At 44.0% G+C, this 25,723-nt stretch overlaps 2 protein-coding genes across 5 annotated transcripts in view; both read right to left on the bottom strand.

The window, feature by feature from the left end:
- The window catches only part of C5H4orf19 (chromosome 5 C4orf19 homolog), an 84,870-nt gene extending 70,737 nt beyond the window's left edge, over positions 1-14,133 (bottom strand). For 2 of the 4 annotated variants that reach the window (XM_057546230.1, XM_057546231.1), the window contains exon 1: positions 14,062-14,133. The gene's annotated coding sequence lies outside the window, so the exon portion shown is untranslated. The remainder of the gene's footprint in view (positions 1-14,061) is intronic. The other 2 variants (XM_057546232.1, XM_057546233.1) reach the window with 2 other exon arrangements.
- Positions 14,134-19,794: 5,661 nt separating this feature from the next.
- The window catches only part of NWD2 (NACHT and WD repeat domain containing 2), a 187,764-nt gene continuing 181,835 nt past the window's right edge, over positions 19,795-25,723 (bottom strand). The window contains exon 7 of the mRNA XM_007178834.3: positions 19,795-23,843. Coding sequence (XP_007178896.2) covers positions 19,911-23,843 — 3,933 coding nt within the window. The 3' untranslated portion in view covers positions 19,795-19,910. The remainder of the gene's footprint in view (positions 23,844-25,723) is intronic.

Raw genomic sequence — 25,723 nt, forward strand, 5'->3', positions numbered from 1 at the left:
AGCAAAATGTGAGCTTACTGAAAGGCAGACATATAGTTGACCAAGGCGAAATAATTATTAGTACTTTAAATTTATCCTTACTTTCATTATATCAAAATACTAACTTGCTTAATACAATTTAAAGGTACATCACAGTTGTGACTCAACTATTTTTGCTTTTTCCCAATTTTAAGATAAAATGTACAAATGCATTATATGGATACCTTAAATACTTAAAGCATTGTGAACCCACACGAAACTAGCAATAGGAGAAAGAAAAAGTGGTTTGAAAGAGTTTAAAACTAAGCTCTACATAAACGTGTGTGGGAGTAGAGTCTGAAAAAATAAAACAGATGGTAACTTGAAAAATGGCAATGTTTAAGATATGGAAAATACTGAGTTGAAATAAAGTAATAAAACACTGGAAACAAGGTCACCAAATTTGCAAAACGGGAGCAGAAGAGTTTCCGAAAGATAGCGGCCCATTTAGGTGATGAACACCAGATGCCCAGTGTAGTTCAGTATAAACAAAAGTATTCTGATTAGCTTCAGGGGAGAAAGAGAAAAGAACCAGGTACCAAAGGTGGGAACGCCAAATAGCCCTGAACAGACTGGGGCACATGGCTCCCTAACTGCCCCTGGGGAACTCCAGGTCTAAGGACAAGGTAGACCTCTAGCCTCCTTTCTGTCAGTGAACTGCCGTCTGCAAGTGTTCAGTTCTTTGGGCCACCACCATGTGCAAGTGAACAACCTGAAACATTGCTCTTGGGCCCACAATCAGGCTGCGTTTCTCTAAGATAAGAAACAGTCCCCAAAACACATTCTGTGAACAAGGGGCTATGAGAGTTGTAGGAAGTGAGCATTCTGAAGACAGCTGTGAGAAATCATCACAACCTCATCAACAAATGAAAAGTATCCTTCAGGAACCATGCCATTTCCTTCAGGAAGTTCAGGACATCGGTGTATTGTTGACCCTTACTTAAATCCGAAGTCCATTTCCCCAGCATAGCCGATTGGGCATTGCAGCCGAGGGCAGGGAGCTTATTCTTACTCTGGGTGGGGCTGTGAGAGCGTGGGCAGGGGGGAGATGGGGTCGGGCGGGCAGCTTGCTCTGTGTTGAGCGTCAGTGTGGGAGTCTGTCTCCTGCCCTAATTTTAGTCCCGCCTCTAGGATCTGAAGTCTAGTCCATCGAGTGCTTTAATGAGTGTTTTACAGTCTGTGGAACATGAGGCTGAACACTCCCCGAGTCTGAGCGCATCGTTTATGGCAGGAGACAGATTTATTTACTGGACGGTCCAATAAAAGCCAAGGTATTCATAGACACAGCACTTGCTAGAGGAGACTTCGCTTGCTGTAGTCTAAAGAATTCCAGACTCTGAGTTAGTACAATCCCAGGGTTCTAGTCTTGGCCCTATGACTAATTTAGGGTTCTATGACTTCAGCTAAGCCCTTAACCTCTCTGGGCCTCCATTTCCACATCTGTGAAATGGAGGTGCTAAACTAAATGACCTCTAAGCCCCTTTCTGAATCTAACATTCTGGAATGACTGTGGACTGTGTGTTCAAAAGAGGGAGTAATCATGTTGGGATAGAATGATCAGGAGTTTTCATGAGAGAAGTAGGGTGGTTTGCTCATTTTCTGCAAAATCTGATTTCTCAGTTGCAAAAATCCATAGTATAGATTGCAAATGGCCCTGGTAATCTCTGCCACACAGATAACCACTGCTAGGAATTTTTTCTTCTGGATAGTATAAATGTTAACTATAATTGTTACTATTGCCATGTTAAGTGCCAATTATAATCACTACTAATTGTATTAAAATGGAACACTAAATGCATGTTTCTTTAACAAATTAAAAAAATTAAGATTGTATCCTGGATATCTTTCCACCATGCCGTCACATATATATCTCATTTTTTTTCATCAGTGCAGAGTACTGCATTGTATCTATAAAGTGTACTTCATTTAACCAGAGTATACTGACAACAGATACACTGTTTTTCTTTTTGATCACAAACAACACTTCAACAAAATTCCTTTGTATACTCAGCCCCAAAATTCAGTCTTGGCACCTCCTCCCTCACTTCCCACTTCCAATCCACCACCAGGTCCTGGTGATTTCACCTAATATCTCAGGAACCCAGCCACTTCTCTCTGTCGAATTACCTCCACTTTTTTCAAGTGGAGATTCAACAACATCTAACGCAACAGCCCCTTACTTGGTCTCCTCTCTCCCCATGTCTTCCTTCCAGTTTCCCAACTTGCAGCCAGAGATGCAAATCTTATTTCCCAGTTTATGACCTTCAATAGCCTCCCTCTGTTCCCCAGATAAAGACCACTGCCTCATAATGGTTCTATTGTCTATAATGCATAGACAGTCTGGAATTTATGAGTGTGTTTTTCATCTGCACTCTAGGATGTAGATTAAATTAGTTACCCCAGTCAGGAATACACACTTCAGAGATGGTTAGTAAGAATGTTATCAGAAGGCTATAATCCAGAGGTGGTCTCTATAGGTATGTTAGCTTTCTTACCTCCAATCAACAAAAAGGACTTGATTAATTAGCAAATAAATGTTAGAAGTTATTTTTCCTTGGTGAAATCAGTTTTGTGTAGGGTGTGTGGATTAGCTAGAAACAGCGTCGAGGCACCCCACTCTTGCACCAAATGGTACACGGTGGTGATCCAGTACCTGTGCCCTTCCCAGTGGTTCCCGGTACATGTTTGTGAAAAATGCCTTGTCTAGTTCTTGTCGCTCAATTAAACCCTTAGGTTAGCTGAACCCTGCCTCAAGAGGAGTGTCCCCATCCATTTACAATGCTTGGTGTCAGTTTATTTATCTCTTGTAAAAATAAAATACAGTGTGTGTGGAAAAAAAAAATGAATACAGTAAATAAATAAATAAATAAATAAAAGAGGAGTGTCCCATTTGCCTCTAATGAACTTTCCATGAAAGATCTACTTGGAGAAATGAAAAGAACACAATGGGGGACTTCACCAAGCTTACAAAACAGGCTGCACGATTATTTCGATTCCTGCTTACTAATCAATGTTACGTGAGGCTAGATTGGGCCTGAGATTGGCTTTGGGACCAAGTGTGAGGCTGTGGGGAAGGAGACCTGTACCCTCAGCCACCTCTAAATATTGGAGGTTTCAACATCCACCAAAAAAATCCTAAATCAGTAAGAAGGATCAGATTGGTTGAGGTCAGATTCTAGCACGTAGCTTACAAGACCCCACACGATACACCTTCTGCCACCTCTCCTGGAACCCCTCATGCTCAGGACACTTCCCAGAACACGGCTGCCCCGAGGTGTGTGAGCGCGTGGTGTGCCTTCCCAGCCGACGACCCCCTGTGCTCAGTCAGATCGCTCTCAGCCTTCGCAGCTGGGCGGGACGGCCCTTCCTGCCTCTCAGTCCAGCTCACGCTCCCATCCCACCCCCCCCACAGAGCCGGGGTGCCCCTCCCTGCGGTCCCTATGGGAATGGAGGGTGATAACGTCCGCGTGCTGACTGCGCTGAGCCCTACGGGGACTGTGTCCAGGCCTGCATGAACCACCTTTGTGTCCCCACCGCCTGGCGCAGCCTCCGTGGACGTTTGTTCAATAGGCAGCATTTAGATTTTAGTCTCCACGGCATCAGTATAAAAAAAAAAGCTTTTTATGGCACTAGGTTCACTAAGTGGAGTGGGCCTTCCATAATGAAAATGCTTTATAATATTTTTTTAAAAAATCCAACCACAATCCAATCCAACTCACAAAGTGAAGGATGAAGAATATTACAATATACAAAGGTGAAGCAATGACCCTTTCTTTTATTTATTTATTTATTTAAATTTTTTTTTTTTTTAAATTCTGGGTTTTTTTGTGTGTGTTTTTTTTTGTTTTTTTTATGGCTGTGTTGGGTCTTCGTTTCTGTGCGAGGGCTTTCTCTAGTTGCGGCAAGTGGGGGCCACTCCTCACCGCAGCGCGCGGGCCTCTCACTATCGCGGCCTCTCTTGTTGCGGAGCACAGGCTCCAGACGCGCAGGCTCAGTAGTTGTGGCTCACGGGCCCAGCTGCTCTGCGGCATGTGGGATCTTCCCAGACCAGGGCTCGAACCCGTGTCCCTGCATCGGCAGGCAGACTCTCAACCACTGCGCCACCAGGGAAGCCCAGACCCTTTCTTTTAAATACTATACACGCCAACTTAGTTCTGTTGAAAATCCTTCACGGACGGGAGGACCAGACGAGAGCCCTCTTCCTCATCACTCACTTCCGCATATTTCCCAGTTTCGTTTCATCTCAACACTTAGAGCAGGATTATTTTAGTATGCAAATAAGTTCTGCTTTCTCAAAGAACTCCATTTTTACTTTGTTTCCACACATCAAGTCCTTGGCATCCTCCCTACTTCCCACTAATACAAACATGGAATACATTTCAGCCCAAACTTCTTTACATGTCTGAGGTCCAGGGAGGATTTATAACTACCCTTGGACAGATATTTAAGGAGATCATTTTATAGTAAGGAAAGTTATATATCTAGTTAGAAATTCCAGGGAAATCCCATGTGTTTAATTTTGAAGTTTCCTATTGTATTTCGTGTGGCTTTTATCCAAGGTAAAGATGAGGTGAGCTGGGAGGAGAAATGCGCTGATTGAACACCTCCCCTACCCCGACCCTTCCTTGCATCCTGTATCCCATAGTGCTGCGCTGGTCCAAACCTCTCATTTTACGTTCGAGAAAACTGAAGGCTACAGAGGCTGAGAATCAGATTTATTAAGCATTTACTAAGTGCAGACGCATGCAGCTTTACAGATAAGAAACTGAAAGCCAGGGAGGTTTCGGGAAATATCTGAGGTCCCGTAACAAATGGCAGAGTCAGGACTCAAACCTGTTGGGAGTCTAGCCCTCATTCCCATCTCTTCTGGGAGAGCCAGGCCTGACCCCAAAGAGGTCACATTTTTTCTTCCTCAAGACTCACTCGAGAAGCACCGTTGACCGGCTGGTTTAGTGATGGAAGAAAGTATACCACCACCCTTGGTTTCTTTTAAGGGCTCCCATAGACTAAACAGATGGTAAGCACCTGCAAACAGAGTGAGTAAAGACATTTAATGGGACCAAACATGCATATGACGCAGTCACCTGTGACTGAGAGGATGATTCTGACGATTTCTGTGTCTCACCCAGTCACACCTGCCAGTGGAGCCCTGTAAGGTGCTGGGGTGGCGAATTCTGGAGATTTTGTTTGTTTGCTTGTTTTGCTTTTTCTTTGTCTAATTAACTCTTAGAGAACAATCGCCAGTCCAGGGTTGTAATTTCAGTAATTTTGTTTTCTCTAAAGCTACTTTAGCTTTTTATTTTTATTTTTGATTACATACAGGTCACACTCCTTTTGACCCATTAAACCTTTGACTGTAGGCAGGGTGTTACAAAAACAACCCTCTAGCGCTCTCCACGCTAGTGGGCTGTGACTTTTCCACACCCTCCTTTGTTTGTGGGATCCCTCCCCAGAGCCACAGTTTCACCTGTGCTTCAGCACCAGGAAACACTTGTCTTTTAGCTTTGAAAAGAGAAAGCGTTGCATCAGTAATAGAGACTGAACTCATTTTGTGGAGGAGGGATCAGGCCTCCATCAGCGGTCTTCTGGAGCTGGACCTCCGCCTGGGTTGCAGTGTCTCTCTGAAGCTCGTATCATATCCACTCCTAGAACATTTGGCTTCCTTCATCAAAACCAAATCCCAGTGAGGGTCATAAAACTGTCCCATCAAGTTTAAAAGAGAATGCAGAGAAATTGTACTTTGTAAACTAAATCTCGACTGTGTAGTCAATTAACTCCGTTTTATAATTCTCTTTAGAAATGACGGTAGCCGGAAATGCATTTTGTTCCATGCTACATAGCTAGCAAACCAGGACTCAAACCCAGGTCATCTTGACTTTGAGCTCTCCCAACTTCCCCACACTGCCCATTAGAGGCTGGCACACACAATCATAGGGAAAGGAATTGCTTTGAAGTAGTTTAGTCAAAGAGTAGAGGACTGGGGCTTAGAAACAAGGGTTCCAGCCCTAGTTTTGCCTCCGACTTGTGGGGTATCTTTGAACAAGCCCCCTTCTCTCTCCAGGCCTCTGTTTTTTAATTTATAAAATGAGGTGTTTCGCTCAGTGAAGCCCCCTTCCAAGTCGGGATTCTATAATCTACAGATTATTTTAAAAGCCCCAGGTTAGTTGCTTAAGAAAAGGCTTAAAAATTTATTTAGAAAAATATTAAAATCTTTTTCTCACTCAAAAAAATAAAAGGAAAAGGCAGCAAAATAATTCGTATCTTTTGAACTCTAAAGCGTGGTTTGTTGCTAATAGAATCAACACAGGGATTCAATGAAATAAGAAAATCAGGCGGGGGAGGAAATCAGTTTTTATGAGGCATTTTCAAGTTTCCATGAAACAGTTACTTCAAAGTCACAATATAAACTTTCAAGCATCTTTCTGAGGTTGACACAGTATATATGGGGGAAAAAATAAACCAAAACTTAATAAGAACGTGCTGTGTAAAAAATAAATAAAATAAAAAAAATAATAAACCAAAACTTAAAACTGATCCGACTGACTAATTGCCTCCAAAGACCAAATATAAAACCTGCAGAATGCTTCAGTGGATAGAAGACTGGGCTTGGAGTTAGTAGACTTTGGTTCAAACCTTGGCTGGGTGACATTGCTAAATCTCAGTATCTTTAACTGTGAAAGGGGCATAATAATTCTACCTATATAAATGTCACAGGACAGTTTGGGAAGGTTGAATAAACTGAAGAATTATATGAAGAACTGTTTCATTATAATTAATTGCCTGCCAAAAAAATTCTCTCACTGTGTGTGTGTGTGTGTGTGTGTGTGTGTGTGTGTATATATATATATATATATATATATATATATATATGAAATTTACATGGGCACACTGATTTGGAACTTTAACATGTGAACTGCCTCTTAGTAAAAGGCGAAAAACTGCCACAATTCAAAGGAATGGGGAAAGCTGCCTGAAAACAAACAAAACCCCAAACCACCATTACCACCAAAAAGCATCTTCTTTTTCAGTAGCAAAGAATGCAAAGATAATGCCCCAACCTGAAGTTTGGGAAGCACAATTCAGAACTTGGCAGTCTAGAACCATCTTCACTTCCTCTCTTTCTTTCCTTGGAATCCAATTTGGCAACAAGCCCTGTGGGATGTGCTTTGAAACGTCTCCCAGACTGGACCTTTTTTCTCTATTTCCGCCATCCCTGCCTCGGTCTGAGCCCTCCCCTCGGCATGCCTCACAACTGGGTTCACTGCCACCAGGCTCTCCAGGCCATCCTCAGTGCTGCCTGATTAGCCTTCCTAAAAAGCCGACTCCCTCAGGATCCACAGTGATTCCATCAGTCTCACCCTATTTCCTTCTACTCCAAAAACATGCCCCTCCTCTAGTCCAGGAATTCCTTTACCTGCCCACAGACTCCAGCCTCAGGTCCTTTGCTCTTGCTGTTCTCTCTGCCTAGAATGCCCTTCCACCAGCCCATCTTATTACAAATCATTTCCCGCATGGTCCCTTTAATGCAGTGCTCCTCAGACTTCACTGTGCTTATGAATCATCTGAGGATCTTGTTACAATGCAGATTCTGATTCAATAGATCTGAAGTGGGGGCAAGACTGCGATTCTAACCAGCTCCCAGGTGACCACCATGCTGCTGGCCCATGGACCCCACTTGGAGTAGCAAAACCTATTGGCTCAGTGGGAGAAAAATGGGGAGGGGGTAGTTTTTTAGAGACATACAGACATGGGTTGGAATGCAATCTTTATCAGGCAAATATCTGCATCTGTAGAGTGGGACTATTACCCATTTTATGTTAAGTGATAGGAGGATCTTTTGACTGTAAATAGATACTATCCTTTTCAAATCTGTCTTTCCCTTGGCTCCCCTAAGCGCATCACCTTGTCCCCTACTATGCCTCTCTGATAATCCAGTTTCTCTTTACTCTGAATCTTAACTGGCTTGATTTCTTTTAGCACATAAATCAAGACAAAGGACTCTTAAAGTTAATTTTGTTCATATGGAACTCTGAGCTTATGATACTTTAATAATACCATCCTCCCCTGCAGCATCACACAGAAAGGCACAGGGGCAGAGCTGCATCATGGTTACAGACATGGGCTTTGGATCTGATCTTTTTTTTTTTTAAAATATAGTTTTATAAATTATTTATTTATTTTTGGCAGTGTCGGGTCTTCATTGCTGCACGCGGGCTTTCTCTAGTTGCGGTGCGCAGGATTCTCCTTGCGGTGGCTTCTCTTGTTGTGGAGCACGGAATCTAGGCGCGCGGGCTTCAGTAGTTGTGGCACGTGGGCTCAGTAGTTGTGGCTCGCGGGCTCTAGAGCGCAGGCTAGAGCTTAGTTGTGGCACATGGGCTTAGCTGCTCTGCGGCATGTGGGATCTTCCCGGACCATGGCTCGAACCCGTGTCCCCTGCATTGGCAGGGGGGTTCTTAACCACTGCACCACCAGGGAAGTCCTGGATCAGAGCTGAGTTCCAATGCTGGTTCCATTGCTCACCAGCTATGTCCCCTGCCTCATGTGAACTAACACGTCTGAGTTTCAATTACTTCACCTGTAAAATTCTGCCTTCATCTCTTGTGTTGTTATGAGAATTAGTTAAGTTCTATAAAGTGCTTGGCCAATGCAGCAGATTGCAAAAATGGCCACAGTTCTCCACCCCTCCCTGAATCCACACCATTCTCTAAAGACTCTGCAGTTCCCATCAAAAGGTAGAGTCTGGGGCTTCCCTGGTGGCGCAGTGGTTGAGAATCTGCCTGCCAATGCAGGGGACACAGGTTCGAGCCCTGGCCTGGGAAGATCCCACATGCCGCGGAGCAACTAGGCCCGTGAGCCACAGCTACTGAGCCTGCGTGTCTGGAGCCTGTGCTCCGCAACAAGAGAGGCCGTGATAGTGAGAGGCCCGCGCACCGCGATGAAGAGTGGCCCCCGCTTGCCGCAACTAGAGAAAGGCCTCGCACAGAAACGAAGACCCAACACAGGCAAAAATAAATAAATAAATTAATTAATTAAATTAAAAAAAAAAAAAAGGTAGAGTCTGTTTCTTCATAAGTAGATTGGAGGAGAAGCGACTTGTGTCCATTTCAGTCTAGGCCTCAAGGAGCCGTGCTTCCATGCTCCTGCTCACAACCAGGCTGAGCCAACATGTGACCAAGCCCAGGGCAGCCTGTCCAGTGATGGGAAGCATGAGGCCCAGCTGCTCCCCAGAGGACTCAGCCAACAGTCAGCCAGCACCCAGAGGCAGAGCCACCTTGGTGACCAGAGACACATAAGGGAGCCTGGACAAGACCAGTAGATTCACCAGGTCCAGACTGCTGATGCACAAAGTCATAAACTAAATCAATGGTGGTTGTTTTAAGCCATTATGTTATGGAGTGGTTTGTTATACAGCAATAGATAACTGACACTGTGTATATGTAAGTAATTTCTCCATAAATAGTGGCTATTACAATATTCTGAGAAAAAGGTACAATGTCAACAGATAATGAATTTTCCATACCATTAAAATTTCTACTTTTTGGTCGGTAGTAGGAAGATGGCTGAACTGGAAATTGGGATTCATAGATTCTGGTCCCAGTAGCTTTTCCAGTTGGCAGCCATATGACCTTGGAAACATCATTTAACCTCTTCGAGCCTCTGTTTCCTTATCTGTAAATTAAGGTGGTCAGACTAAATGACTTTTAAGGTTTTTTCTAGCTCTAAAAAGGATTGACGATCCATTTTTCCAAAAGGCAATACTTATTTCCTTGTTAACAGATAGTTCTGAACCCAACTTTTCTTTTCTCATAGACTTAGGATGTAATCACAGACACCCCTCCCTCTATTGCCTTCACTGCTCAGCAGTTGGTTGTGACTACGTATCACACTTATTCTAACAGCCATGCTCTGAATCTAGAAGGTGGACCTCCTTGCTGCGGACCAGGAACCCAGATAGCCAAGCTCATTAGGAATCAAAAGATGAATAATGCAATGTAAGTTCTAGCCAGAATCGAAGTTATGTGGCTCTTAATTCTTTGCAGGTGCAGGTAGACTTCTTTTACTCCTTTCTTTTTTTTTTTTTTTTTTTTAAGGAATTCCTTTATTTTTATTTATTTATTTATTTTTGGCTGTGTTGGGTCTTTGTTTCTGTGCAAGGGCTTTCTCTAGTTGCGGCAAGCGGGGGCCACTCTTCATCGCAGTGCGTGGGCCTTTCACTATTGCGGCCTCTCTTGTTGTGGAGCACAAGCTCCAGACGCGCAGGCTCAGTAGTTGTGGCTCACGGGCTTAGTTGCTCCGTGGCATGTGGGATCTTCCCAGACCAGGGCTCGAACCCGTGTCCCCTGCATCGGCAGGCAGACTCTCAACCACTGCGCCACCAGGGAAGCCCCCAGGTAGACTTCTTTTACTCCTTTCTAAGTTGCAATAAATATTCTGCAGGACTGAGGCTGTGCAGTGTGATCACTAAACAAGGAGGACACTGTTTTACAGCCATAAAGTACAAATCAAATCTGCATTTATTGCACATTAATGACCCAAGATATACAGTTATCAAATGGGGGGAGAAAGATTTAACACCAAAATTTAAAAAGTTTCAAAATTCTCATGTAGAGATTGACCCTGGAACTAATAAACAAGTAAACTGCAAATACATCCAAATACATTTGTATTAAAAAGCTATACATGTGGCAGTGACTAGAGTGGCTTTTCTTCTCTCACGGGCATTTAGTGCCTCTCACATACCACTAGTACATACATGCTCTAATAGTGCCCTCTGCAAATACAATACAGTCTTCCCTGTGACATACAGCAGGCCATACTGTGGCCAACTTAGAAGAAAAAAAAAAGACTGTTCCACTGCCCACTTCCATTACTGTTACACAATCAAAAGTCAGGGTGTTTTTATTCCTGGGAGGAATTAAGCTAAATCAGAGAATGTGTGTACAATCTGAGGGCAACAGTTTATCTTAACTTTGCCTTCAGATATATATAGTTAAGTCTGCATAAAGAAGCACCAGGTTGTTGAAAGTGTGAATAAAAAAATAGGCTCATTCTTTATCAAAAACTTTTTTCTGTGATAGAAACAAATTACGTGGGGCCCTAGAGTAGCTACAGTCAGTAGGGACAGCATTGTAATGAAACGTGGATTCTGGTTATCTACATGGAACACATGTATTTTGAAATGACATGTCAATTATTCAGAGACTTGAGTCATCTAATATTTTCTTTGAGTTGGTATCTTAAATACCTTTGCCTAAATATCTTTTGAATCAATTCACTTCTCTCTCCCCTCTAGTGGGGGTTTTCTTAGCAGCTGCCTTGCTTGTATCTTCCCCATTTCATTCTTCTCACTGCAGCCAGAGTGAATTTTCTAAAATACAGATCTGCTCTGCTTAAAATCCTCCAATGTCTTCTCTGAGGACTGTAAGACCCACAAAGGCAAGAACTGTGTCCCTAGCACCTGACCAAATGTCTACAAACTCTGGCCAGGTCAGGGTTCCATTTAATTTTAGAAAGCCGATTGTACACGGACTAGAACAGAGTTCACTGTTTGCGGTAAAATTTGAGACATGATATTCCTCTTGCCTTATGTTAATACTATTGATATTTACTGCAGCTCAGGAGAGTCTTTTCTAAGATGCTTGATGACACTGAGTCAGTATTTTGAGTTTTTTTAAGTCTCTGCTTGAGGATACATATTCACATATTCATGTGAATTCATACATATTCATACATATTCATGACCCTTTAGGATAGGGTCATTTTGGTGATATATGGTCCTTTTGAAGATTCCAATCTCTGTGGGACCATGATATTCTCAGGTGAGAAGGGTGACAGTAGATAAAACATTTCATTTTCATTTCATTTTCTTACACAGCATTCAGGTGATAACCAGACTAAGGAAGGCTATAATGGGGTGACCTGGCTGACCTGCAGATGGGTCAGGGCTCAGGTCTATCCTCTCCCCTAGGACGAGCCTATCAACTCCTCTTTTCTATATATCTAGTAAGTCTATCTGCAACCAATAATCAATCTAATGCCCCAAAAAAAGAAAGAAAGAAAGAAAAAAAAAGGCAGGAGCTAGGTACTATTTTACCAAAAGCCAAAAAGATCCCAAGGTTCTGGGTTATTGAAAAAATTGTGGAACTAGGGGAATTTGAAACAGTCCAGGTAGAGGAAACCCAGCTACCAAAAGGCTGGTATTCAATTATTCAGAAACTGGGGTCCATTCCTGGAAGCACAGTCAATGGGCTCTCGAGGCACCAAGGGTAGGGCAGTTCCCGGAGCAAGGAGGGCAGTACCTGCTCTGCCCTTGGGCTGACACTGGATTCTGGCCAGAGCTCAGCCTGGTTATGTTGCCAGGCTCAGACAGGGACTAGGTGGAAAGTCAGGGGGGATTGCTCCATTCTAGGCTAATGAACATGTTTAGTTGATATGCAAGTCATTGTTTTGTTTTAAATTCCAGATATGCAAGAGCTCTTAGAACATAGCGAAGACTGGCCACCTTGATCTTCAGGTGTCATTAACATAGCTAAATCTTGAGAACCTCTGATAACCAGGCCCGGGGAACAGATGCCATGAGATAGGAGCTTATCACATACTTGCTGAATCAAAGAACAGGATCAGGATGGACATAGAGAGCAAAGAAGAGAAAGAAGCCGAACCTTGCCTTCTTCTATCAGTGTCTGCTCCATTTGGCCTCTGTGATCAAGGCAGCTTCCTATAACTGACTCCTCACACTTTAGAGAAATACAAATAACCCCAGAACTCTACTTCACCTTCAGAGCTTGGTTATTGTTTCAGTGATCTGCCTCATGACTGTTAGGATGTTCTACAGACCTGGGTGCTTAGCCTTAGAAGACTTTAACATGTCTCCTTCTTAAACTAGTGTTAACTGGAGGAGTCAATGTGAGAATAAGTGGCAAATATAGAATCTATTGTCTTTAAAAGAAGCAACCACTTTCCCCATCTTTCTCATTCAACTCTCAAGTGTTTCCAAAATAGCGTGTTTACAACCACCCACAAGCCATGGTGAGAAGTGCCATCAGTAATTCTCTCTCACTGTGACAGGAAGAAAATAAACACCCTATTCTTTAATGCTTTGAACCACCTCATGGAACACTGATTTCCTCTAAATTCACTGGGCAAACATCTATACTGCAATGGAAAACAACATGTACTAAATTACTAAAGGTAGTTTTTGTTTTGTTTCTAAGGTGAATTACAGTGCTTGAGGAAAAACAAAACAAAACATTGATTTTTGTCTTTTATCACTGGAAAGTTTGTTCAGTGGTGGTTTGTGAAAATCTCACCTCATCTGGACTGCCAAGGTCACGGAGACGCAAGTAATCGACCTGGGAGATAACTTGCCTAATTATCAAATATTCAGCCAACAGTGTGTGACCATTTAACCGGCTGCACCTGGGACCCTCCTTCAACACGTGCTGCTTCCTAGTACTGCCGCCTCCCCTCCACCCCTACTCATCGCCACCCAGGTCGCCAGCGCCCCAAAAGGGGCAAATCCTGGGACCCAAGGACATTTCAAAGAGACAGCGGCGGTCACCTTCCATTTCCGTTTTACTTAAAAACATTCACATGCTTAAAAATGGGAGGAGGGGGTACTTAGAAATAAGGGGGAAATCTTTTGCAGTTTTCCCAGTTCAAGTTCTCAGGCACTATTGAAAGTTCATTAATAAGATATTTAAAAACAAAAGTGTTTCACACACCAAGTAGACGCCAAGCTTTGTAAACTGTCTCGGTCTTTAGTTTGGGGGAGTTTGTAAAAGTCCCCCCAGCCTCACCCCATTCCGGATTTCTCCTCTTTCAGAGCCTTTGTTGAATGGCCTGACTTTCCCGAAGCAATCAAACTAAGAACTGCCTCACCTCCCCATACCCCACTTTTTTTTTTTCCCACGGCAAAGGAAATAAAAATGCCCCGTGAGAGAAGTAGGGGAAATCATGCCACAAAACCCGAGTTCCGCGGGAGTCAAGCGCCTGTGCTGCCCGCGGCGGGGCCCGGCGCGCGGGGCTGGAGACTGTCCCTACCTGGGGCCGGGCGGCGGCGGCGGCGGGGTCGCGGCGCCCATGGCTTCGCCGGCCTCGGGCGGACGCGCCGGGAAACTCCAGCGGCTCAGCGCCGCGGGGATGCGCCGCGCCCGCAACGGCCGCCCCGGCGCACTCATTGGGCAGGCGCGTCACGTGGCCTGGCCGGCGGGCGAGCCTCCCGAGTCCGCGTAACCCTTTACCTGAGCTGCCCGCGCCGCGCCCGGGCTTCCGGAGCGCCACAGCCGACCCCCCAAGCCCGGGCTGGCCTGCGGGGCGCACCCAAACAGAAAACCCCGGAGTTCGGCCTCTGATCACCGACACCCCGGCTGCATGCCAACCTCTGTCCGCGCAGGGAAACTTTTTGGTGCCTATTTTGCCGTCGTGCTGCAGGGAGAAGGGAGCTTCCTGATTTGGGACGTAAGTGGGGGGGGGGGAGATACATAAATGCACTCCCTGGCAAATAGATCTGTCCCCCGTTCCCCCCATGAAATTGTGGTTTTGTCCCCCCCACCCACCCACCCAGTGCTGGCATTAGCCGCTTACACCTGGTGTGTGCACTGTCGCCTGCCTTTATGGGATAGATGGTCTGGGAAAGAGCGCAGACGCTACTAGAATGAGAATTCCCGGGGAAGTTGCGCAGCCTCGCCTGCACACTCAAGACCGCGGTGGGAGTTCAACGAAGTCATGCTCCCCCGCCCCTCACCTTCCCTCTCTGTTCCTGGGGTGTTGGAACCTCGGCTGCCACACTCCGTCTACCCTTCTGAGCTCCACGCCCGTGCTTGTGGCAATCCATGCACTTAAGGTGGGTTGCTTTACTCTAAAATAGTACTTAAGGGTTGGAGATTGTTTTCACCTGTGCTCCAAAGTGCGTCAGTGTTGGGCTTGGCAGGAAAACGTGTTAAGCAACGGCGCCACCTGGCTTGCCCTCTTCTCTCTTTCCCCTTCATTCATTCAGGGAGAGTCAGGATAAAACAGGATGCTGGAGAAGCAACAGGGCAGAATACTGTTTAAAGATGGACACACTGCCTTTAGTTCTTAATGTGTCCACTCTAATGATTCCAGCGCCATTTACACGACAACATTTGTCACGCTTTATGGGGGAAAACTCATTTTTTGAATCTTTCCGCTTGTGTAGTAGCTGCATGCTTTAAAACGATAGATTTACAGGGGACGTTGTGTGCTGTTTTACATCACTTCCTGATAAAACTCTTTGTCACAATAAAGGACCCTCTTGTCTAACTTCTGGCCCATGCTTTAGAAATGTCCACTGGTAAGTTTATCAGTTGGTTATTTTGACCAGTTGGTATTTATCTTGGGTTTTAAAGTGTGTTTCCCAGACTGGCAGAATCAGCATCATCTGGGGGAATTTAGTAAAAATGCAGATTCTTGGATTCCACCCCAGACATATGGATTCAAAGATAGTGGAATCAGGGAGGGTGAAGTAATCTGTGTTTTAACAAATGATGCACCACCACCCTGAGTCTGCTCATGCAGCTGGCTAAGTTATCCTCATCTACTAAAGGCTGGGATTCTATAAAGCCACAGGTGGTGGTGTTATTGGTAACCTCAAATTACCAGTTTTACATAACTTGTCATGTTGATACACTGAAACTGAACCCTTTGATGTGTCTGTACAAAGTGTAATCTGTATTTCATGCAGCTCACATGGAATGCCAAATGGAGCTCAGAGGGGACCCTCATAAAAAATAAGGAAGAAAAACCTATGGTTTCTTCACGCGTGTGGGAATGAAACACCACAATTCACTTAGTTTTTTAGGTGTGTTTATGTTTTCATTGACATATAAATTGTTCTCCGCTGATGAGTTATGGAAGCTAAGAAAGCTAATTTGTTTGAGTGAATTTGTCAGTATAGTTCTAAATTTGTCAATATAGTTCTAAAGAAAAGAAGAGACACACTTTTAAAAAGGTTATGGTACTGGCTTACATTATGACCAAACGAGTGCCATATTAGGCATTTTAGACTTTTGAGAAAGAGATTACTGGTTAGATTCTTTATCTTTAGCTCAGGTTTCTCCATTGGATGGATTGCGTATTACCAATTGCCTGCGTGGATGTCTTAACCTTTAAACTCTCTGGGTCCAACTTTATTATTTCCCTCATTTTCATCTCCTAACCTATTCCCTTTACATTTGTAACTCTACTCTCCACTCAATTTCAGTTGGAACTGGAATTAGAGTTTTCCTTCTCTTTCATCACCCACCTCTATCAGTGACATCCTGAAGTCACTCTTCTTAGCAATTTTACTGCCAATGCCCTCAGATCAAGTTCTTACACTTTCTGTCTCAGGTCTTTGCAATAGTCTCTTTACTGGTCTCCCAGCTTATGCTCTCTTTCATCTCTAATCCATCTGACATATTACTGCCCCAGTCATTTTAAAATACCATTTCAACCAGGCCATTCCCCTTCTCAAAACCTTTTTCATGATTCCCTATTGGCTACTGAATAAAGTTTAAAATCCCCACATAGCATTTGAAGTCATCTAAGTACACTTTGACGCTCCCCGTTTTTGCTCACGAAGCTTCCTCCTCCTGAAATGTCTTTCTGACATTCTGACAGCTAAGTCCTACTTATCCTTCAAGCCACTGCTCTCTGTCGCCTCCTCTTGGCCATCCTTTCTGATTCCCAGTTAGAGTTAATTGCTCCTCTGCAGTGTATCCTCAGTACATGGCTTTCACTTTTCAATTTTTTTGGTTTTGGCTAACAACTTTTTTTAAAATCACAGTCTGTCTTACATCCAATTTAGTTGCACCTCCCTTAGATTATAGGATTCTGGAGGGCAGGGGTTGTGTGTGACTAATTTTTAAATCATCCTAGGCATAGCATAATGACTTAGACATAGCAAGCACAGTGTTTGTTGTGTTCTTGACCCTAGGAAGGAAGATATTTATTTAAACAACAAACTCCATGTATATGAAATGCTTTTATGCAAATGATAATGATCCACTCCTCTACATTTTCTCTGAGAACCAAACTTCATGTACTACACATAGAACTTGTTTCCTGTTTTCCTATTAAGACTGAAGTCCTAGAAGGTATAAACTATTTATTAATTTTTATATTCCTGGCAAAATGTATGCCGAAGTAAATATTTGTTGGATGAATACTGCAACTATTGCAGTTACGGTTATACCTGAAAATCCTGGGAGTTTGCAAAGACCTCCAGTGATCTTCAGAGCCTAGCTTGGCCTCTAATCTTCAAATTAGAAAATATCTTCTAGGTCATTAGCAGTAAGTTCCTGCTGGATACTCAGTGCTTTATTTTTATGTGCTTTGAGAAGTTAACAAAAAAAAATTGATGGTGTATTGAAATCCTGTTCAGCGATTCCCTCTGGACCTCTGTTTTTCGGTTTCTTCATCTGTACGTTTGGAATATTAACAGTACCTACCTCACATGGCTGTTGTGAAGATTACATGGCTTAGCACATGCAAAGCTCGTGTACAGTAAGCACTCAGTAAGCATGAACAATTATTATTATTATTACTATTATTACTGAAGATCTCTAACTACATCTGCCAAAGTTGGGGGAGAAAAACAAACACTACACAAATCTAAGTAGTTTATCTTTTATTCATACAAACAATACATACACAAGACTGTACAGTTTTTGAAGACTGCAATAATTTTCTAGTGTAACAACTCTGTAATAAAATTTAACTAAATGTAACATTTATGAAAATATAAATCTCTGATTGGGTAATTCTTCCCAACAATACAAAGTTTACATAAAAACATTCAATATGAGCTATCAGTTGCAAACAAGTTAGGAAAAATCATTCAAGTCACTTGTTAAACTCTGTTGGCTGTTACATAGAACATTCACACACTACATTTAATCCATCTAGACATTTATTTCTTAGAAATGTGTAGCATGGAGGTCCAACTGATAATCACAGGAATAAGAATGTGTTGCCTCCAAAGAGCTAAAAAAAAAAGCATTGACTCAAACAGTCAACTCCACGTGGTCTATACGTAGGCTGAGCCTTCTCTGGGCTACCACCTCCCTGGCTGGTAGCTAGACCAGGAGGAGTATACTGAAAAAAAAGTCTTTCACTAGGGAGTGGGTGTTTATATTGGAATCACATCTCTGTATGCTTACCTGTCAAGTCGCTTTCCAAATTGAGATACAGTTGGCTCGGATTCCTGGTGTGTTAGATCACTTTGTTTCTTGCATTAGCATTAACAATTAAGATGTCACTCTCTTTTTTCTTACATTTCTCCCCCACATCCCTATGAGAGCAATAGCAGGAGCTATCACTACCCTTATTCTGCAGTTTACAAAAACAATACATTTGGGCGGTTAAAAGATCTGTCTACGAATACTGGATGAGTTCATGGCAGAGCTGGACTGAAAGCAAGTCAGTTCCTTGTTCATTATTCTGCCTTCTCAAGTCACCACTGTCCCTTTCAAACCAAACCAAACCACCACTACTGACGCCCTTTGGAAAGGCATCCAAGGACATGCCATGAGGAGGATAGGGAAGGAAGAAAATCACTTTCCCCTTTTGAGATGTAATATTTTCTTTTAAATAGGAGAAGTCGCTTTTAAAAACATCGAATACCAATTTCACAGCTTCTGCTTTGAAACGGATAAGACTATAAAAGGCTCTAGAGAGTCCTCAGGCAGAAAGGGTGACAGATAAAGAAGGATACACACAGTGTGTAGAAGTAAGAAAGTGATTACAAACAGGGACAGTAAAGAGTCTTTGGACACCCTTAAGATTTACAGAATATTTTAGCACAAAGACAGGCATATTCAGTTTGTCCCAGAGTATTTGGTCAGCTATCTGCGTTTTACACAGGAAAGAGGAGGAATGAGAGTAAGGCAGATGTCATCAGTATTCCATAGATGGCATGTCAAGAAAGCTTTCCTTCTATTAAGATTTACTGCAGGGATTTAGGAAATAATTTATGCTTCGGTACAACTGACTTCCATGGCACAGTCTTTTGTTAGTACAATGATGGAAATGAACAGGTGTTTTGACCAAATTTGTAATGCCCTTTCTGTAACTCTTTTTTACACCCAGCACAAATAGACATTTCAAAATGACATGAAAAGATTGTGGTTTCTTATTAAATGTGTTCTTTTGCAGCCCAGAAAATAGTTTAAAAATCATGTGTTCCATTATACAGAAACCCTTGCATGCAGTTGTCACAACTGTATTTTAATGAAGACTGATGCTGTGTGTTCAGTAGCCCTATGATAGCGGTAGGTAGCTCTTGCCCCAGTCAGTCTGTGGCCTCACACTTCACATCCTTTCTCCTGGGAAACTGGGAGTACATCTGGGCATTTTTGTTACATTATTTTGCACCTTTAGACCTTCCATCTGCAGACTGCATTGACACAGTTGTCAGGATCATAAAATGTAAGGAGAGATTAAGGCTGTGTTTAGTTATCCACACAATCACTTGAAGTCCAACAGCAATTTGTGTTTACAATTTCAACCAGTTGCTGTAGAACTAACTTCAGTCCAAATGGTCTCTATGTAGCTCTAGCCTCTCTCATCTGGACAATGGGATGAGTTAAGCTGCTTCTTCCCATTCAGTTAATTTAGAAACTACCCTCTAACTTCCAGTTGATATAGCCATGCAAATACAATTTGTAGAAATTCTCTGTTAAGACTTCGTTCCTGGATAAACTTTGTCAAGAAGACCAACCTCACAACCAATTTCACATTTCTGTACATTTCATGAGCATGGCAATAATTAGCATTGGAAATCCAGCATCTTTCCTGTCCTTTAAGAATGAGTGTTTATCATCTGGGATACAGAAGATACTTTTTTTTCTTTTACATATTATGTATTTCTGCTGAGCAGGAGAAACATTTTGTCAGTTGTCAGGGGCATAGCTGTGGCCCCTGGATTCCAGGGCAGAGCACACCCGGTCATAGCAAGAGTTGTGTTTCTTGGAGGGCGTCGCCTCATTGGGCTCCATGGAGTCACTCACTGTGATGGGACTGTCTCTTGCAAAGACCTCAGTGGACTCTCGCCATAAACAATCCACAGACACTTTAAAACAGTAACGATGACACTTTGGCCTGGATGTCTGTGTCGCATTATTGAAAATTTGTCTGCTATTTGAAGTGGCGATTTTAATTTTCAGTGCAGCATCTACGCGGTCCACCACCGTGTATATCCCTATACTGCCGTCTTCAAAACCCACAATGATGTTCAGGTGCCGCTGGGAGAGGGCAAGAAAAGTTGGAGTTTTGTAAAGGGAGCAAGCACCGATATTTTTGCCATCGGCCAGTCTCATGACAATCAAACTGGATATCGCACCATTTTCATCCTCTTCCTCCCCATTTCGGAAACAAATGTATACCAGGTAGCGACCGTCTCGAGACAACCTGTGCCTCCAGATGACCCCAGAGGTGTGAACCACCCGTAATTTACCGCTGTGTAAATCCAGCACGTTGATATTTTCATCTCCCCTGGAAATAATGCCTAGCTTTCCATTGGGAGAAATTTCAAAATCCTGTAGATTTTTCAGGAAGTTGTTTGGAAGTTGCACACGGCGACAGATCACTTCGTCTGTCAGACTCCAGATATTCACCATCTCGGCTGACGTGATAAACACAATGATGTCCGGACAATCGGGGATCAATTTAAAATTCACAATGGTGGTGCCGTCTTCACAGCAGAACTTCTTGGTGATGCTTCCTGTCCAAAGACTGACTGCCAGCACCTTGCTTTTGGTCATGCCCACCACGAAAGTATTTGCAGAGGTTATGAAGGCATTCTGCAGCGTGGTCAGGATGTTGCACACCCTGTGGCCCGTGGCCAGTCTCCAAACCCTGGAGGCATTTTCCTCGCAGAGAGAGACCACGAACTGGTCATTGTGTGTAATCAGCAGCTGAGATATTCTCTGCCCATTAATTCGGAAGAGGTTTTCACCGCTGCTGGTATGCCAGACGTACTGGCTGCTCTTGTCATCCGATGTCACCATGACATCTCCAGAGGATGTCAACACACAGTGTTCAACTATTCCTTCATGCTTAAATACTGCTTCAAGGAACCCACTGCTGAAGTTCCACTTGTGAACACAATCAGAGCCATCGAGGGAGTAAATGATTTCCCCCCTAGCGGGTAACACCAGACTTTGGATGGGTTTTCCAGTCTTATCTATGTTGGACATAGCTGTGATTATATCTATGTCCCAGATAGAAAGAACACCACTGGTGGATAAAGATAGCAGCATGTTGTGATGACTGGATTTCACCAACTTGACTATGGTACCTGAGATTTCCTGTAAGCTCGCCATACACTGTCCCGTGTCCCGCCTCCAGAAAAACACGGCCGAGGTGTTTTCCATGGTCGCAATGATGCAGTCTCCATTCTTGGACAGCACAGCCGATATAAAGCGTTCGTTGTGCTTTGCTCTGAACTTTTCAGCCACCTTCCACATACCGGTATCTAAGAGCTCAATGCTGAGGGCTTTACAGATCAGAACTGCGCTTTGGTCCTCTGAAAGTTCAACACTGACCACTTCACTATCTTCTCTTCGGCAGTCAAAGTCATCGGTCAGCTGGGGGTTGGAGATGTCCTCAGTGTTCCAAACAGAAAGGCTTCCCTCACTATCTACCATTACCATTTCCTGAGCTGTGTCCAAGATAAGAAGGAACTTCACAAACCCACCTGAAAATTCAGATGTCACCGTACATAACTTTTCTCCACTCCCTAAATGAAAGATGGTAGTGGTGTTCAGGTACTGTCCACAGAAGGCATACACGCCGTCCAGAGAGCACTGGACACAGGTCACTTCGTACCAGCAGTGGAACTGGTAAAGGGGCCATCCGTAGAGCAGATCGATGACAGTGACATCTTTGCTGGCTTCGAGCCAGGCCAGAGCGTGTTTGACGGACAGTGTAAATCCATTGATGTAGGTGGAGCCGCTTCCATGCTTGGTCCCTTTGATTTCCACTTCAGACAGGAGGCAAGAATTTACATTGTCGTAAACCAACAAGGTGTTATTTGTCGTTGCCACCACAAGATACTTTTCGTCACTGGTGAGTTTCATGCCCAGGATGACAGACTGGGCTGTCGTGATTTGCCTGAGTAGTTGACGCGTTTCCACATCCCACGTGCTGATGGAACCGTTTTCTAAAGCTGTGAGCACCGTACTGGGGTTACAGGTGGGCAGAATCTCGGTGACGTGCAGGTGACTAGATGACAAGGGAAGACGCTCCGGGCTATAGGTCACATCCATGGATGAGTGTAATGGCACTATGGAGCAGTATTTGGGCCCATCTTTGTCACATTCTAAAAGAAGGTGTCTAAGTTTGGGCAGGGAACTCACGACGGGCAGCAGTCTTTGCTGAAGCTCTGCAGAAAGGGAGCCAGGGAACGCCACAACCTTGGTTTTGATGCTGCGGAGGGTGCTCGCCAGGAACTTCAGCTCCTTCTCCTGCGAGTAGTTGTAAGCCAGCTCGATGTCCAAGAGCACTTTGTCAAACTGGCCAATTTTGATCATGGTGTAAAGCCAGCTGAAGTTCATGATGATGCCGTAGAGCAGGTCATCGGTCTTCCCACACCTCGTCAGGTGGTGCAGGAGCTCACACATTTTCCGATGGTTGACGAAAAAGATGTCAGGCTCCAGTGGGTTGCACTGAAAGACCCAGGGCTGGTCCGGGGCCTGCCTGTCGAAGGAAGACTGCTCCATGAAGTGCTTTTCCTCCTCAAGCAGGCTTCTGCTGTCCAAGTCAAGGCAGCCATTCAGGTAGGGGTCTTCAAGGCAGAACGCTTTCCTTCTGCCCCCTGACCAGACCCCCAGGAAATAGTCTGCCAGGATGGTATGCATTTCATGCAGGTCGCTGTTATCTTGCAGATACAGCTTCTGGGCTATGAGCTGCAGGTGTCTGTTGGCCCAGACCAGGAGGGTGATGTTCTTCACGTGTCTCTCGATTAAGTATCCACTGAGCCCCTCCTTGAGCCTTGCGATGTACAGGTAAGGTACCCTCAGGGGATTGCTGGGCCTGGCGCTCTCGTTGAGCTCATTCATCACGCTGTTGTCAAGGGCCAGCACGTCTTCCAGCTCCATTTCACTCAAACCCATTTTGGCCATGGTGATGTAACCGAGAGCCCGGGAGACGAGTTTCTGCCCACACTTCCTCTCCAGGGAGCAGAAGAGCTGCTCTATGCTTTCGTGCACGGTGACACAGAGGGAGGATTCATCGACGTCTCTGTGAGATCGCCAATTTCTCACCTCCCTAAAGGTCAGGTTCACAAACATGGGCAATGTGCACTTGGAGAAGGCGTTGTTCACGTAAATCTGCTGGCCCGACGTGACCTTCCTTTTGACCCGCAGCAGCTGGTGTTTGAGCACCTGGCTGCACATCTTCCTGTCCCGGGGAATCAGCTCGATGTAGTTGTCTTCTTCGTGGATAAGGCACCTTAGTTTCTGGAGGATCCCATGTTTGTTGGGCAGCGTGGAGAGGACAATCCGGACGAATCGGGGAAGGTGAACCGGGAGCCACCAGAGCTTTCTGGCCTCGTGGCTCTCTGAGAGCTGCTCCAGGGCATCGAATATGACCACGAGGGGCCTCTGCAACGAAGACTCATTCAAGAGGTTTATAAATAAGTCGCGGAGGTCATGGATCTTCTTAGGGTAGCTCTGAACCAGGCACCGGTAGTTCACGGCCAACTGTTCACAAACACTTAGAAGGAGGGTCCTAAGATCAGTACTCATGTCTGTGGTTCCTAGAAACCTCACGACTATGACTGGGTCAGATTCTGGTCCTGTGTCTTCATGTAGCCAGCCGTAAGCCTAAAACATAAAGGTGGTGTTTAGAATGGAGACATATATTCACATGGTCACATGCAACAACACTTCCTCTCTGCAGAGATCAGCCTTCTGGTAACCCTGACCAGGCAGAAAGTACCTTAGAACCAGGAAGTGGAAAAACCCGAGATGGTCAGAGAGCTCTCAGAAAACTCATGCACTAAAGTCTGTAGGTGAGACCCTCAGGATCACTCTACTAAAGGTAATAAAATGGTGATCACAGTATTAGTCAATCACAGGGCAGAATTTAGCTTGTATTCTAAAAGTTACAAAGCATTTCACAAACTGTAAACCTGAATATCTAGTATGCTTAGTTTCTCATCGCTGAATTTCCATTTCTTGGCATGGTTGTTGGCACATGGTCGGTGCTTGGTGAATATTTGTTTAATGAAGAGATTAAGTAATGACCTACACATTATACTGAGTCAAATATTTTCCTTAATTGAGATCACATAAGGCTATATATGTGGCTGACCACATTTCCAGTTAATTAGAATGCAATAAAAATACTCAGCACTAAAATGATACTGAATATAATCTTGTATGATTCAGAGACATTTTACTCTATTGTGATGCTATAGGGTCATCATTATGATTATTTTTTATCATTATCATAAAAATCTATATAATGCTGGTTAAACGAGTTTTGCTGAATTTGTGCTTTATAACAGACAGTTTACTATATAAACAGGCAGTCATCAGCCCTCATATTGTCTCTCTGTAGGGCACATGGGATTACAGTATCATGTAACAGAAGAGGAAACAAAGGCCAAAAATAGCTTGCTTGGAGTTAAATGATTACCAAGAGATGAAAATGGAGTAGAAGTCGTATCTGACTTTCATTCTAGTGTTCTCTCTCTCCCACTCTCCATTTTTAAATTGTATAGTTAAAGAGATAAAGTATATGCGGGGGTTGCTAGGTTTAATATTTTTCTGTCTGGAAAGGTAAAGACAAAAAGGGATATGATCAAAGTATGAAACACTCCAAAGTATATTTTTAGGGAGAAAATACTTTTCAGTAATCCTTGGAATTCACCGAGGATACTTCTTAGAAAAGGACATATTATTTAATACATTAAGAAGTAAGTTTATGAAACTCGGTTCCCCAATTGGTAGTTCAGGTTAAAGTATGAGTAAGTTTAGAAAAGATTCATGGATGTCAGTTTCAGAATGAACTGTTAAGGAAAAAAGCAACTCATTGTCGGTGTTTGGCCCAAACCTTTGAAGCTAATTTGGAGGAAGGTAATGTTGCCATTTTACAGCTGTCGTTCGGTGGCAAATCAGAAACAGAACACAGTTTGTTTGTCCCTATGTGGATGGCTTATGATGATTATATACATCGTCCTCCCTCCTCCCAATCACGTGTTGTGGGATGTGTGATGTCTGTAAAGAATGGCCCTCTGATCATGAGCTCATGTCCAAGGAGATGTTGGTTGCACAGGAGATAACCTGGAGATAAACACAGGATGCCTGTCTGCATCCTTACAAGGAACATGAGCTCACGGGAGCACAGGTTGTTGCTGGTGGAGGTGGCAGGGGGTGGGAGGAGCAGATATTCCCCAGGAGGGAGGAGAAGCAAGCAAAGTCCAGGCAGGGGACCTAGCAATAGGCAAGCCTCCTCAGGGGAGCTGGTGGTTGGACAACATATCCAGAACAGCGAGAGCTCAGAAAGCTGATTAACTGTCACTACATTCTGGCCACGGGAACTGCGTATGTATACAGGCATATCAGCACACATCATGTAACTCCCATGCTAGACACACAGGGTCGCATCACATGCGCATTGTCCCTCCAACCACCTTTACCCTCCCCTGCTCCTCAAGGAAAAAGCCCCAGAGTGAGGGTGAAATGGATACACCAATGTT

Source organism: Balaenoptera acutorostrata, chromosome 5, assembly GCF_949987535.1.
Source record: "Balaenoptera acutorostrata chromosome 5, mBalAcu1.1, whole genome shotgun sequence".
Lineage (NCBI taxonomy): Eukaryota > Metazoa > Chordata > Mammalia > Artiodactyla > Balaenopteridae > Balaenoptera > Balaenoptera acutorostrata.